The 15,473-nt window shown below is 34.1% G+C and overlaps 1 protein-coding gene across 1 annotated transcript in view; it reads right to left on the reverse strand.

Annotated features, from left to right (window-relative positions):
• Positions 1-15,473, reverse strand: part of Kansl1l (KAT8 regulatory NSL complex subunit 1 like) — a 110,462-nt gene that overhangs the window by 80,489 nt on the left and 14,500 nt on the right. The window contains exon 2 of the mRNA XM_010616055.3: positions 12,716-13,826. Coding sequence (XP_010614357.1) covers positions 12,716-13,797 — 1,082 coding nt within the window. The 5' untranslated portion in view covers positions 13,798-13,826. The remainder of the gene's footprint in view (positions 1-12,715; positions 13,827-15,473) is intronic.

Genomic DNA, 15,473 nt, shown 5'->3' on the forward strand with positions numbered 1-15,473 from the left:
CATTAAAAACCATCTAAATTATTATATATATATATATATATATATTTTAGAATTCAAGAAAAGTGTTACATTGAAAGTCTACATAAGTTTTCATAAACTGTGTTTTATCGTCTAGGCATGAAAACTTATTAAATTTTTTAAAACAAATTTAATGACAGTTCCATAAAAAGTCTATTCATAGAAATAAACAGTAGTTTTGATTTATCTATGAAAATTTAAATTTGGAATTTATATATGATTTTTTAAGTGTTTAGTTTTATCAAGGTTCAAATGACAAAAATGTATATATTTATGGAATAAATTATATTGTGAAATTACTAAATCAATTTAATTAGCATAGCAGTTAACTTCCTGATCATTTTTAATGGTGAGAACATTTAAGATCTAGTCTCTTAGCAACTCTCAAGTACACAATGTATTGGAAGGTCTGTATTACTTAGTCACCATATTAACAACAGATCTCCAGAACTTATCCCTCCTATCTAAATGAGACTTTAACACTGTGACCAACATAATTCCCATCACTCCTCACGCTGAGAAATCTCTCTGGTAATCACTACTCTCTGTTTCTATGGTTTGACTTCTTTAGGCTTCCTCATTTAGGTAAGATTGTGATTAGGTAAGACTGTGTAAGATCTACTATTACTATTCTGCTCTCCAAAACTGTTAATATTTTTATTATTTATCTCCTATACTTACAATCTTATATCCTCTTGCTTGATAAAGTGGACACTTTACCAATATATAATGACCTTTGAGTCACATTTTAGTTTTTTAATTTAAAGTATACTTTTTCTCATGAATGTAGCTACTCTTACTCTCTTCCAGTTTCCATTTGCATGGAATACCATTTTTCATTTGTTCGCTTTCAGTGTAATGTGTCTTTAAATCTGAACTGAGTGGCTTATAGGGAGCACATAATCGGGACTTTTCAACCCATTCAACAACTCTGTCCTTAGACTGAAGAATTTAATTCATTTACATTCAAGATAACTACAGGTAAGTAAGGATTTATTGCCATTTTTTAAATGTAGATTGTTACTTTCTTGTCTTACTGTCTTCCTTTGTAATCTGATGATTTTCTGTAGCACTGTTTTGATTCTTTTGTCTTTATTTTTTGTGCATCTACAAGTTTTGCTTTATGGTTACCAGGAAGCTTACAAAAATACAACTATTGTTAGGAGTCTATTTTAAGCTGATAACAACTGTACTTTTATATTTTCTATTGCTATAGTGATATATCAGAGACTAGGTACTCTGTGAAGAAAAGAGGTTTATTTAGCTCAGTTTGCCTCTAGTGAAGGCCTCCACAGCTACTCCACAGATGGCATTCTGATAGCACAGTATGCAAGAGGGAGATATCACATGGTGTGACAGAAAGCTAGAGACAAGTGAAACAAGTGCTCTCTCTCTTTTTCTCTTTTTTAAAAAACAATCTTCTTTTAAGAATTAACCAAAGATTCATGAGAACTACCTTAAACTCTTCCAAGGGTGATGCCCCAATGACTTTCTATAAGGCTCCATCTCTCTAGGTTCACCCCACTTCTTACTACCACTACCCTGGGAACCAAGCTTTCAATATATGAACCTTTGGGAGACAACTTAAACCATATCAAAATCATAACAATAACTTTACTTTGATTGCATTAAAAAACAGTGCATACTTGTATACTGTATACCCTACAACAAATCATTAGTATTAAATAATTTTGTAATTAACTATTTGAGTAGAAATGTTAGTATACTTTTCATGTTATCATTATTGTACTGAAGTATTTTTTTATTTTTTTGGTACCAGGGATTGAACTTGGGACCTTGCGCTTGCGAGGCAGGCAGTAGAACCATTGAGCTAAATTCCCTAGCCCTGTACTGAAGTATTCTGAAGTGACTATTTATGCTTACCAGCACGTTTTATAATTTCATTAGAATGCTTACTCCTTAGCATTCTTTTCTTTCAGTTTGAAGTCCCTTTACCATTTCTTGAAAGGCAGGTCTGGTGATTGACTCCCTCTGCTTTTGTGATAGTCTTATCTCTACTGTTTCTGAAGGATCATTTTACTGTTGGTAAGGAAGTTTATTTTATTTTAGTACTTCTAATGTATCATCCCTTACTTTGCTGGCCTGCAAATTTTCTGAGAAATGTGATGATAGCCACCTGAAAATTTCTGTGTATGTGGAGAACTTCTTTCCCTTGCCGCTTCTATTCCCTGCTGTTGTGTTTTTGACGATTTAAATGTAATATAGCATGATGTAGAATACTTTGGTTTGAATATGATTGGAGACCCTTGACCTTTCAGTACCTAGATGTACATACTGTTCCCCAGACTTAAGCAGTTTTCGATCATTATTTCTTTAAAATAATTTCACACCCTTTTTTTCTTATTCTTCCTTAATTTCTAGCATGTAAGACTTCTGAAGATATCCCATCAATTCAGTAAGATTTCTTTAGAAAAGAAACATACAGAATACTTTACAGTTGATTTTAAGTAATTTTCCTTGAGATTACTATACAATATAGATTACTTAGAAGCTCTATATACTCTCAGTTTTAAAAGAAACCATCTAAGAAACAGAATGGCAGTTATGTACTATGCAGGGGAAAATGGAATAGTAAAATCACAATTGGCATAATCTTGTTTAGGGTCTTTGCTTCTTCCACTGAATTTTTTTGTTCATTTCTTTCATTCTATTTTTCAGCTTTAGAACTGTTTGGTTCTCCTTCAATCTGTCTTTAAACTTTTGTCCATGTATTGTTTTTCCAATTTTGTTAAGACATCTCTGTCTTCTATTAGTTTGTTGAGCTCCCTTAAAAACTACCATTTTGAATTTTTGTCAGGTAATTCATAAAGCTTTTTTGGGGGGGTCTTCTTACTAGAAAATTGTATTACTTAAGTGGTGTAATGTTGCCTTGCACTGATGTTTATCTATTAGATGGAGCACTCACCTCGTTTTTTGTTTTGCTTTTTGAGCCAGGGTCTCACTGTGGCCTTGAACTCACTATGTAGTCCAGGCTGGCCTCAAACTTGTGGCAAACCTCCCACCTCAGCTTCCTGAGTGCTGGGATTACAGGCACACACCACCACACCAGGCATCCTCTACTTTTTATACATTGACCTCAGTGTGTGCAGGGATGCAGCCGGGGGAAATGCAACAGCATTGGCTCAAAGAGGACACAAATGTCATCTCCATACAGCTCTGTTATCTGAAGACAGCATTCATTGGTGGGGACAGCAGAGATCTTCAGGATACAATATTGTGGGTGTCCACAGCAGCAGCAATAGATGCTGGACTTCTTAATGATAAATGCTGTTCAGATTTCCTAATCTATTACTTTTTTTCCAATCTGGGAGGCTGTGGTCAAGGGGATCCCTCTGTGTACTCACAATGATGTAAGATGTACAGAATCTACACAATAGCCATACAGCTGGGATATGAATGTGGAGGGACCACACCTTTAGGATCTGGGGCCAAAGTCACACTTATGCCTGGAGTGCAAGCACACCTACTGTTACACTGATGATGGTGTATGAAACATGGCTGCTTGTAGAACAGGTAAGAAGCTAGGATCTAGAGCACCAATGAATGCAGAACTATAATGGCTCTGGGGTTTGGGTCACAGGCCAACTCACTGTGGCAACAGAGTCAGTATCTATAGCACAGACATGCACAGAGACCATAGCTCCAGAGCTCAGGGTGAAGAGCATTCTGTAGTTGCACTGGTGCTGATGTTTGAGGTGCAGGCAGACAAGGGGCTATACAGGTTTTGGGAATGGGCCAGAACACTATGACTGAGGTGCAGGTGTTCACTGAGCAACAACAAAGCTTATGGAGCCTGGTGCAGCGAGCCACCTAGGCTCCAACACTCAGAGTGGGGCTAATGCATGGCAGTAGCAGCTCTCCTGTTTGAGGCAAGGGTGTACACTGTGAAGCCATAAAGCCAAGGTCTTGAATGTGGTCATACATAAAATAGCCACAAAGGCAGATTCTGGTGTTCAGGTAAATGAGCTATCAAAGCTCCAGTCTGGGGCATGTTTGAAATTGGAAGAGTGGCGACCCCAATTCTGCAGCAGCTATTTCTTATTGCAGAGAAGTACAGCAATAGCTTCCTCTCCAGAGGATCTTCAGCAGATGGCTCTGAATTATTCTGGCAGCAAAATACAGTGCTACTGATTATAGTGGCATCTATGACATGCTTGATATTGAAGAAAAGCCCAACTTTCTTTATTTCTAGTTCTTCCAGATGTCTTAGATATGCCTCTCTCCCTAGCTATCCCCTCTTTGCAGTTATATTCCCTTTTTCCCCTTCTTCACGGTGTGGCTAGTTTCTTTCTTGGTCTCTCTGGCTTTCCCAAGGACATTTTTATCCATGAGTTGATACTGTACCTTAGCTTCTGTAAGTGGGGAGGACAAGGGCTGGTATCTCCTACTCAATCATTTTGCTAATATCACTCTTCTAAACTGTATTTTATATCAAAGCTAGGAAAACAAGAATGGAGATATCCTCCTGAGAAATAAAATCACAACTTGCATAATCACTCCCAAGTAGCTTTAATATTTCATTTTCCCCTTACAGTATATAACTGCTATTTTGTTTCTCCTATGAAAGTGGCTTATTTTAAAACTGAAAATATTTAAGACTTTTAAGTGATACATATTATATATAGCAATCTTAAGGAAAATTACTTCTATCACCTATAGAGTACTCTAAACAACATGATCCAAAAAGATGTGTTTTCTACCTGTCTTCATCCTGAGAATCATGACAGTCAAAACAATTAATTAATTTGATCATCCTCAGTTGTGTTGGGATATAGAAGAATTGTAACTTAAAGCAACATTTAAAGAAATTCATAAAACTGTAAGCAATGTGGTGCTTTTTCAATGAAAATCTTCAACTTTATATCACAATTTAAAAATGCTTCAATCAACCTAACTCTGGCCTAATCCATCTAAAATATTTAGATATAATAGTATACCCTGACTGAGCTATCAAAGCTCCAGTCTGGGGCATGTTTGAAATTGGAAGAGTGGCGACCCCAATTCTGCAGCAGCTATTTCTTATTGCAGAGAAGTACAGCAATAGCTTCCTCTCCAGAGGATCTTCAGCAGATGGCTCTGAATTATTCTGGCAGCAAAATACAGTGCTACTGATTATAGTGGCATCTATGACATGCTTGATATTGAAGAAAAGCCCAACTTTCTTTATTTCTAGTTCTTCCAGATGTCTTAGATATGCCTCTCTCCCTAGCTATCCCCTCTTTGCAGTTATATTCCCTTTTTCCCCTTCTTCACGGTGTGGCTAGTTTCTTTCTTGGTCTCTCTGGCTTTCCCAAGGACATTTTTATCCATGAGTTGATACTGTACCTTAGCTTCTGTAAGTGGGGAGGACAAGGGCTGGTATCTCCTACTCAATCATTTTGCTAATATCACTCTTCTAAACTGTATTTTATATCAAAGCTAGGAAAACAAGAATGGAGATATCCTCCTGAGAAATAAAATCACAACTTGCATAATCACTCCCAAGTAGCTTTAATATTTCATTTTCCCCTTACAGTATATAACTGCTATTTTGTTTCTCCTATGAAAGTGGCTTATTTTAAAACTGAAAATATTTAAGACTTTTAAGTGATACATATTATATATAGCAATCTTAAGGAAAATTACTTCTATCACCTATAGAGTACTCTAAACAACATGATCCAAAAAGATGTGTTTTCTACCTGTCTTCATCCTGAGAATCATGACAGTCAAAACAATTAATTAATTTGATCATCCTCAGTTGTGTTGGGATATAGAAGAATTGTAACTTAAAGCAACATTTAAAGAAATTCATAAAACTGTAAGCAATGTGGTGCTTTTTCAATGAAAATCTTCAACTTTATATCACAATTTAAAAATGCTTCAATCAACCTAACTCTGGCCTAATCCATCTAAAATATTTAGATATAATAGTATACCCTGACAATTTTTTTTTCTTCATTGAGTTTATTGGTACATTTTAGGTATACAGTACAGTTACATTCATTATTGGGATCTTGTACCTTTACATGACAGGTAAAGGCTCTCACTGGCTCTCATTTCCTCCCCTTGTCCCTGCCCTCCCTTCACCCACTCCTCCCCTCCCCATTTACAAACACTTTATTTCCATTTTTTCATTTTCTCCTATTTTTTTTCTTTCCTTTATTACCTTTCCCCTACCCATCCCACTTTCCCTACACATTTAGCCCTTTCCTTCCTATTTCACGTCAGTTTCTCATTGGGATCTTAGGTACTATTATAGTTTATTCACTATAGAGAAACTATTCGGTATTTACACATGTGACTTATTTATTTCACTTAGGAGTATAGCCTCAATATGTATCCATTTTCCTATGAATGAATCTAATTTCTCATTCTTTATGGCTGAGTAGTATTCATTCCATTTTATAGAAAAACCTCATCTTTTTATCCAATCTCCAACTGATGGGCAAATGGGCTGTTTCCAAGTTTTAGCTATTACAAACTATGCCGCTATAAACATGAGTATACCCTGAAATTTACAGTTATGAGATGGAGGCTAAAATTCCAGCTGTGCTGTTCACTGAGTTTACAACACTGAGCAAATTCAGTGAACACACTAAGATCACATTACTTGAAAATTACCTTTGAAAAACAAAATCCAACTCGGGCCATTGCACTTGTGAGGCAAACTCTGAAACCACTGAGCTAAATCCCCAGCCCTAAATGAGTTTATTTTAATTGAAATATTTCTTTCCTCAAAGTTATATATATATATATATATGCACACACACATATACGTATATATATATACACACTCATATACACACACACACACACACACATATATTTTTTTAAGGCTAATCCACTTCACAATTGTAATTTTGAAGCTCTCCCTTTATTGGGCTTCTGCTCTCCTCTTACAAAACGGAAAAGGTTTTCCAAATAATATTCCAAATTCTCTAAAATTATTTTTCATTTAACTTCTTGTTTTCCTTAAAATCAGACTTACCTATTTATCAGTGTAGAGAATATAAGGCAAATGTGAAAACGATTTGTAAACTCCCCTTTAGACAAATGTAAAGATACTCGTTTGCCATTTATTAGAAGTTAGAAGTCTCTTTACCATTTGAATCTCACACTGAGTTCTTATTCCTAGTTATCCAGACCATTAAAAAGAAATACTGGATCACTCGGCTTTTTAGTTTTTTTTTCCTTTCCATTGGCAAAACAGCAGCAATAAACCTGTGATTATTCATTTCTGTGGGCCTTTAAGAATTTACTTTTTTCTTTTCTGTTTTTCAATCTGAGAAGATTCACCCAACAGTTCTACCTGGATTTTTTCTTTTTTTGATGAATGCCTAAATCTGGTAAAAACATTTTTTTTTCAAGCATGCTAATTTACATATGTAAAGGAAATTTAAAAAATTTTGAATATATATGGAGACCAATTTGGGGAAATTATGAGGTATTTCCCCTCAGCCTTTGAGGCAGTTATGTAATCTGGTAGACCACGCTTCCTGAAATAAGATAAGGTATCACATTTTTTTCCTTTTCTACAACTTTGGAAAATCAAAATAAGCCTGTGTCAAAATATGTGAGTTTCCTCACTATACATTCTGGAAGAAAGTAATTCATTGTTATTTCCAAAAAGAAATGCTGTAATTCTAAGGCCTTACTACCAGGTGAAAAAATAACATAAAGTAGCTCACTTGCTGGCAAGCCACCCACATCCCCTTACATTTAACCAGTTTAATACACCTGACTTCATAACTACCAACATCCACATTTCTTGTCGGAGGGCTTCTTTTGTTTGTTGCCTGACACTGTTGTGCTACCCAAGTGGTAGAATAGAAGTGATAGAGAACTAACACTATCACAAATTGCCTGAAATAAAAAACTGATGTGAACTGGTCTAAAACTACCTGCTCCTAAGCTCTCACATGGGGTTACCACTTAGGCATGTATTTGACACTGTCACTCCAAGTTTCTCCCAGTAGTATTAAGCCTCAGTCTTCCTCAATAGTGAACTGTCTCATAATGCACACTTTATGGCCGTCTTATTCATGCCTTATTATGTACTGGAACATTACAGTTAATATTCCATCTAATTATCTCTAGACTCTAAAGTAAATCAAAGAAAAGGAATCTGATTTAGAAAGAGTAAGCCTAATCTTGCTTAGGATCACAGAGCAAGCCAGGATTGTTATGCAATTATTTCCAGAACCTAAGTACTTTCACTTGTTTTGAGAATGAAACACTGAGGAAAAAAAATTCCATTCATATTACAAACCTGTAAAGAAAATAAGAAACAAACTTTTATCTCAAACCTGCAAAAAACATGATACCTACTTAAAATCCTGAAAGAAATAAATTTTCTTAACTTTTAGTGCACACTACTCATTCAACCAAAACTTATTTTTAAAGTCTATCAATAACAACCATAAGAATTTATCTATTGCCTATATATTTGGAGGGAAAATACAAAGGGCAACTCAGATATATACTTAAAACAATAATGTAATGGTGATGGCTAATGTGTTAATTACCTGGCCATAGTAAAGGAATTTATGTTTCCTATTAGGATTATAAACTCAAGAAAACTAGAAGACATATAGTAATATAATCTAAGCTTTTTAAGGCAAATATAATACATTTTATTTAATGATTTTTTAAAATTGCAATAATAAAATCATTATTTTAAAGTTCAAATGGTGGCATACTTTATTCATTCCTTAAACATACTTTCATGTAGTGTCTAAGATGTACAAAACAACTGGCAGCCAGTTTAGTATCAAAGCCAAAGGGAGGAAGGAAAATGACATCAGGTAGCAACTCCAGAATGAAAAATTTAAAAATGTATACAGCCATTGCTTGGTAACCACGGAACATTGATTCAAGATCCCTACAGAGAGCAAAATTCAGATACTCAAGTCCCTTATATAAAATGGCACAGTATTTGCATGTAACCTATATACACATCCTCCTATAAACTTTAAATCATTTCTAGATTATCTATGATATCTAATACAATGTAAATATGGTTGTTACATTGTATTGCTTACAGAATAAAGTCAAGGAAAAAACCTGTACATATTCAATATAGATGCAATTTTTATTCAAGTGTTTTTTGTCCATGGTTGGTTCAATCTATGAATACAGAACCCATGAAGTGAGTTGGTCAACTGTATATAGTGACTGTATATAGGGACTGCTAACCCCAACTTTTTATATGTATGCATCTTATATAGAGATATTCATCCATTCATTCAACAAATTCCAAACAACCACCACACAGAAGACAATGCTAGGCAGTAGATCTACACAACAGAGAAAGTAACACATGCTCTTGAAATACTCTAAGTTGAAGAAAGCTTTAGTATTTGCCACTATGGAACTCATGATTTTAAGCTGAGAAGTCTTCATAGTCAGTACAGACAATGAAAATTTAATTGTTTTAGCATTCACTTAAAAATTTAGGTCCACATAATGCATTTCTACCCACTATTTTATGTTTAATTCTGAAATGTATAGGTTAAAATACTCAACTACATTTGAAAAATCAGTTTCCACAAAGGTAGAAAAGAAAATATTAAAGTGAACTTTAAAAGAAAGAAAATAAACAGGATATTACACATTTTTAAATAAATTTAACAACTGAAATTGAACTGATTAAATCCAATTTAAGACAAATACTCATAGCAAAAGATAAAGAGAATTTACAAGTTATTTGCTATCAAAGTTCAGTACACTTTGAAATTAATCAAATGGTGAAGAATCTCACATGAAATCTGTTACCATCAGCAAAAATATTCAAAACAAATAAAATTTAAAATGTAATATGTGGATTTCAAGTAGCCAAAACAAGTAATAAAAACCCAAACAATTAATTATCAAATTTTGTGAGTTAGGGAATTCTATGAGTTAGATAAATTTAGTATTATTGATTATAGAAAACATATTTTATTTGTGTAGATCAGATGAGTTTGACCCTAGAACACAGTCTGACTTCTAGAAATACAAATACAGGCATTAATAACCAAGTCATTGTAATTCTAAAAGGTCGATAATTCAAGACACTAGAAACTGACATTAAACTTTTTGTTTGTTTGTTTTTCTGGTACTGGGGATTGAAACTGGGACACTGCACTTGTGAAGCAAGTAGCAGTACCACTGAGCTAAATCCCCGGCCCCTGACATTAAACTTCTTAGACTCATTTTTTTCTAAAATCTATGTCTACAATTCACAAAGCCCTTCAAGCTGAGTAAGAGACAAAAGATAGTATAGAAAACTTTTTAAACCAGGACCCAGTTTTTTTTTCCAAGTTACTTTACTTCAGTTTTCCTCAATAAACTGACAGAGCTAAAAAAATAAATTGAAAGTATATTGTTTGACGTTTGTATAAAATACTTTTTAACAGTTTGGATCGTCCCATTTATGCATGTTTTATACAAATGTCTGAAGTTAGTGTTCTTTCAGTAGAAAGAATAAATACAAATCTTAAAATAAAATTTTGATCAATCAATAATTATATGATGGGATATAAGAAATTAACAGAACATATTGAAAGTAGTTTCTATCCTTAATAGAGCTTAGGGTATTTAAGATTAAAAGATATATCGGCAACCTAAAAGAAATAAGATATGATTTAATGATAAAATGTATGCAGACTAGGGAACACAAGGGAACAATGAAAGCAAATACTAATAAAAATAGCATCATAGACTAAAAGTTTTTTAAGTTTATTTCTCTTTCTAGCTTAAAAGAGATAAACCTGCCTTTAACTCCCTTCAACAAAAAAGTAAATATTTAATTTGTTAAGTTAACCTACTAAATTGTATTAAAGTGAATTCCTTTTGAAAGTATTTTAAATGTAAAAAAAATATTACTGAGCTTATTTCAGAAAATATGTGCCTTGCCATTCTGGTATCTATAAGAATCAGTCATAATGTTGAGAAAGTTATCACTTTCCAGAAAACAAGCATGGGCATAAAGTCATATGCATGTGGGAAAAATCTTTGCTTGACCAACTTATTTGCATTTTTAGTCACAGGCAAATTACCTAAACATTCCAACTCTGTTTCTTAAGTGAAATAAGGATAATATCAATAAAATCCCAAAGTTATCAAAAGAATTAAATGAGATATAATGTATAAGTATCCAGCATAATGCCAGCAAGAAAAATAAATCTGTGCTCAGTATAGCTCCCACATTCAAGCAAATTTTAGTTAAAATGAAATCAGAATACAAAGTGACTAGAATGTCTAGTGTTCTTTTACATTTCACTTCTCACCATAAAAATTACATTTCATTTCTCACTATAAAAAATGCTGATCTGATATTTATTAATAAAAAAACTAATGCATTTGGCTAATTCTAATCTTTACTCATTTTTGAGAATGTGAAAAAGTCATGGACTTTTATATAGTAATTGATATCAACTTGGAGACATCAATAGATTCCTCAAAAGTTAGATTAAAAACTATGTTTTACCTGGCTATATAAATTAAGTCAAATTAAATATATTCAAAATTCAATTCTTCATTATCACTGGCTAAATTTCAAGATCTTGGCAGCCACATAAGGCTAGTGCCTATTGGATAACATGAATTTAGAACATTTCCATTATCTTGGAAACAGATTCTGTTAATCAGATCTGTTTTGGAGGGTTATTACAGTCTGACAAAAGTTTTTTCCCTATACTGCCTACTACATAATAAGCTTTCAATAGGCACCTTACAGCAGGCATTATATTTTAGATTAATGCAGCAAAAAGTGACTGAGTTGGTAAAGATCAAGGCTGAAAGCTATGAATGAATACACAGTTTTAAAAAGAAGTAGGTAAATTTATATGTACTCTAATCTGATAAAACCCCAAAGCCAATGGGGGTTCCCTGTGTACAAATTTCAATTTTTTGAGTTTTAACCTTTTGATTTTTTTTTTTGTTTTGTTTTTGTTTTTGTTTTTTTGAGACAGGGTCTCACTATGTATTTGAGACTGACCTGGAACTCACTAAGTAGCCCAGGCTGGTCTCAAACTCACAGCAATCCTCCTGCTTCAGCCTCCCAAGTGCTGGGATTACAGGTGTGAGCCACCAAGTTTTAACCATACTTAATGGGTAGGTCACTTAATCGAAACATTTAGGCCTTTATGGTATTCAAAAACAGGAAAAAGCTCACTTATAGCTAATTAGTGTTGTTATTCCTGCATAAGTCTTCCCTAAAGAGAACAGTTGAGTTGTTTTCAACAGTCAGCTCTCCATATCAACAGATTCTACATGTGCAGATTCCACCAACCACATACTAGAAATATTCAGGAAAATAATTGTACAGACTTTTGCACAGTTTTTTCTTGTCATTATTCCCTAAATAACATTACGTAAGAAGTATTTACATGGGGGCAGGAACAAGGGGAAAAAATGAGAACCAAGACCTGTCATGTAAAGGTACAAGATCCCAATAATGAATGTAACTGTACTGTATACCTAGATTGTACCAATAAACTCAATTTTAAAAAAAATGGCATTAAGGGCCGAGCATTTAGCTCAGTGGTGCCACCATCTGCCTCCCAAGTGCAAGTTCTCGAGTTCGATCCCCAATACCAAAAAATATATATATATATATATATGGCATTAAGAGTTTAGAAAATCTATTTCTTGAACCCAAGGGCTGCTACATACAGAACAGGAAAAGGTCTAATAATAATTTTGCACTTACACTGACACATTTTTTCTAATGGTATATTCATCCAACTCGTCATCAGAGCTGCTATCAGTTGCATCAGAATCCAGACCCTCTTCAACATGAGACAATAGCCCTGTAGCCGACAGTGCAAATCTCTGGATTTCTGCAGCCATACACCGAGTAAAGCCATTTTGTGCATCATCCCACAATTTATTCTCTGCAGTCAATATGTTGACTTCTGGCTTAATCTCAGGACATTTAGGTAAACTGTTATCCAAAACTGTGGTAGATTCATGAAAACGCCCTTTGGGCAGCTGATGTTTCATAGAAAATTTCATTTGCTGACCATAGTGCTTAACAACGTGCTTTGCCAAGAGCATCTGCAAATGTTTCTGTGTTCTTCTAGCCTGGCTAAGTAAAATTTTCTGTTTGCTTACACAGTGAAGTAAACGAGCATTCACTTCCTCCTCTTTCTCAGCAACTGAGGAACTATTAGGCACATCTGAGAGGCCAGGTCCAATTTTCTTTTGAGCACAACACAATAAACCCTTTTTAATGTCAGCATCAGTAACTTTATCCAGAAGGGTATTCTTTTGGAACTGTTTACAGTTTTGCAGTTGTGCTTTATCTATATTAGTATCTTTGGTTAGATTTGAATCCAAAATGATTTGTATATCTTTCATGCACTGGCTTGTATCTGATAGAGGCTCCTTTTTAATGAACTCTTCAGAACGAGAATGGCACATTTTACTGAGCTGAATGTTGCTGCCATTACGCAGTATGTTTCTCAGTTTATTGCAGTTGGTCTCTCCTGATTTCTTTTGTTTACAATTCTCATTGTATTTATTTAAAGTAGAATTAGAACTCATTAAAAGAACTGTCTGATAATGTTTGGAAGGCTGGGGGGAGCCAAAATGTTTTAAATTCACAAAATTAGTGTTAAGAGTAGGTTCAGGAGTCGGAAATCCCAGCAATTGAGAGAAAGCATCTCCCTTTAGATTTTCATCTATAGTTCTTGCACTTTCCATACATAGTAACTTGTCAGACTCCATGCTTCTTGGCAAAGATGAAAAGCAGATACCCTTTGCTGTTGCTTCCCTCAGAGCTGGGGTCATGGCGATTCTTGCAGATAATTACTGGAAACCTAAAATAATATAAAAATAAACAATCAAATATCTCAAAAAAGTTTCATGCTTATACGTTTTCCTAGAGCAACAAATATCTTGATACTTCTAATTAAAATATAAATGGAACATGCAGATGAAAACAATGCTGAGATTCCACCTCACCCCACAAAGAATGGCTGTTACCAAGAAATCGACCAATAACAAATGTTGGCGGGGTTGTGGGGAGAAAGGAACCCTTCTCCATTGTTGGTGGGAGTGCAGACTAGTACAACCACTATGGAAATCAATATGGAGATACCTCAAAGAGCTGGGACTAGAGGTTTCATTTGACCCAGCCATCCCTCTGCTGGGTATCTTTCCAAAAGTATTAAAATAATCACACCACAATGATATATGCGCACCTATGTTTATAGCGGCACAGTTTGTAATTGGTAAAACTTGGAAACAGCCCATATGCCCATCAGGTGGAGATTGGATAAAGAAGATGTGGTTTTTCTATAAAATGGAATACTACTCAGCCATAAAGAATGAGAAATTAGAGTCATTCATAGGAAAATGGATACATATTGAGAATATACTCCTAAGTGAAATAAATAAGTCATATATGTGTAGATACCGAAAACTTTCTCTGGTGTGAAAAACTATAACAGTACATAAGATCCTAATGAGATAATTGACAATGTGAAATAGGAAGACAAGGGCTAAAGGTATAGGGAAAGTGGGAAGGGTAGGGGAAAGGTAATAAGGAAAAAGAAAAAAATAGGAAAAAATGAAAAAATGGAAATAAAGTGTTTGTAAATGGGGAGGGGAGAAGGGGGGGAAGGGCAGACACAAGGGGAAAAATGAAAACCAAGTCCTGTCATGTAAAGGTACAAGAGCCTAATAATGAATGTAACTGTACTGTATACCTAAAATGTATCAATAAACCCAATAAAAAAATATAAATGGAACCAAACTCTTCCTTTATCTCCCAAATTCCAACTTCATCCAATCAAGGACTAAGCTATTCTATTATTCTTCCCTCTGACTGTGGGTTTAATATCTAAAACTCAAGATGCACACTACTGGGTAGGAGTATAGACTAGTGGTACAGAACTTGTATAACATGAGGCCCTGAGATTGATCTGCATCACTCCAAAAGAAAAAAATAAAGAAAAAAAGTTTAACTCTATCACAATGCTTGACAAATAACTGTGGATGAAATTATATTTTTATTATTTCAGAATCCCATTTTGTGATAATGCTTAGTCAAATTAAAATCAATTATTCCACTTAGAATCTTGTAATCATACTTCAAAATGAGATTCAATCTTGTAATTTCACTAAAAAGAATTATCTTTGTGAAATATAATAATACTAAACTCCCATTTCTGAATTTAATTTTAAAATTTGAAAAGTAGTAACAGTAAGAACTATACTATTTTCATAAGGAGACCTAAAGAAATTGATCTACAAACAAAAATATAAGTTCATAGCTGTTAAAAATGATAGAACTTGCCTATCTGAAAATATATACATTTTTCCTGAAAATTTATCTACAATACTTTTTTTTTTCCTCTTCAACGTATTTCAACAATTATCACTGTCTAAGGCAGTACTTATATGTGAAAAATAGTGGAGGCTGCCAGATGCCAACTATACATTAATCCTGTAAGTAAATAAAT

The sequence above is a fragment of the Fukomys damarensis genome, unplaced genomic scaffold (genome assembly GCF_012274545.1).
Source record: "Fukomys damarensis isolate Sample0158 unplaced genomic scaffold, DMR_v1.0_HiC HiC_scaffold_16, whole genome shotgun sequence".
NCBI lineage: Eukaryota > Metazoa > Chordata > Mammalia > Rodentia > Bathyergidae > Fukomys > Fukomys damarensis.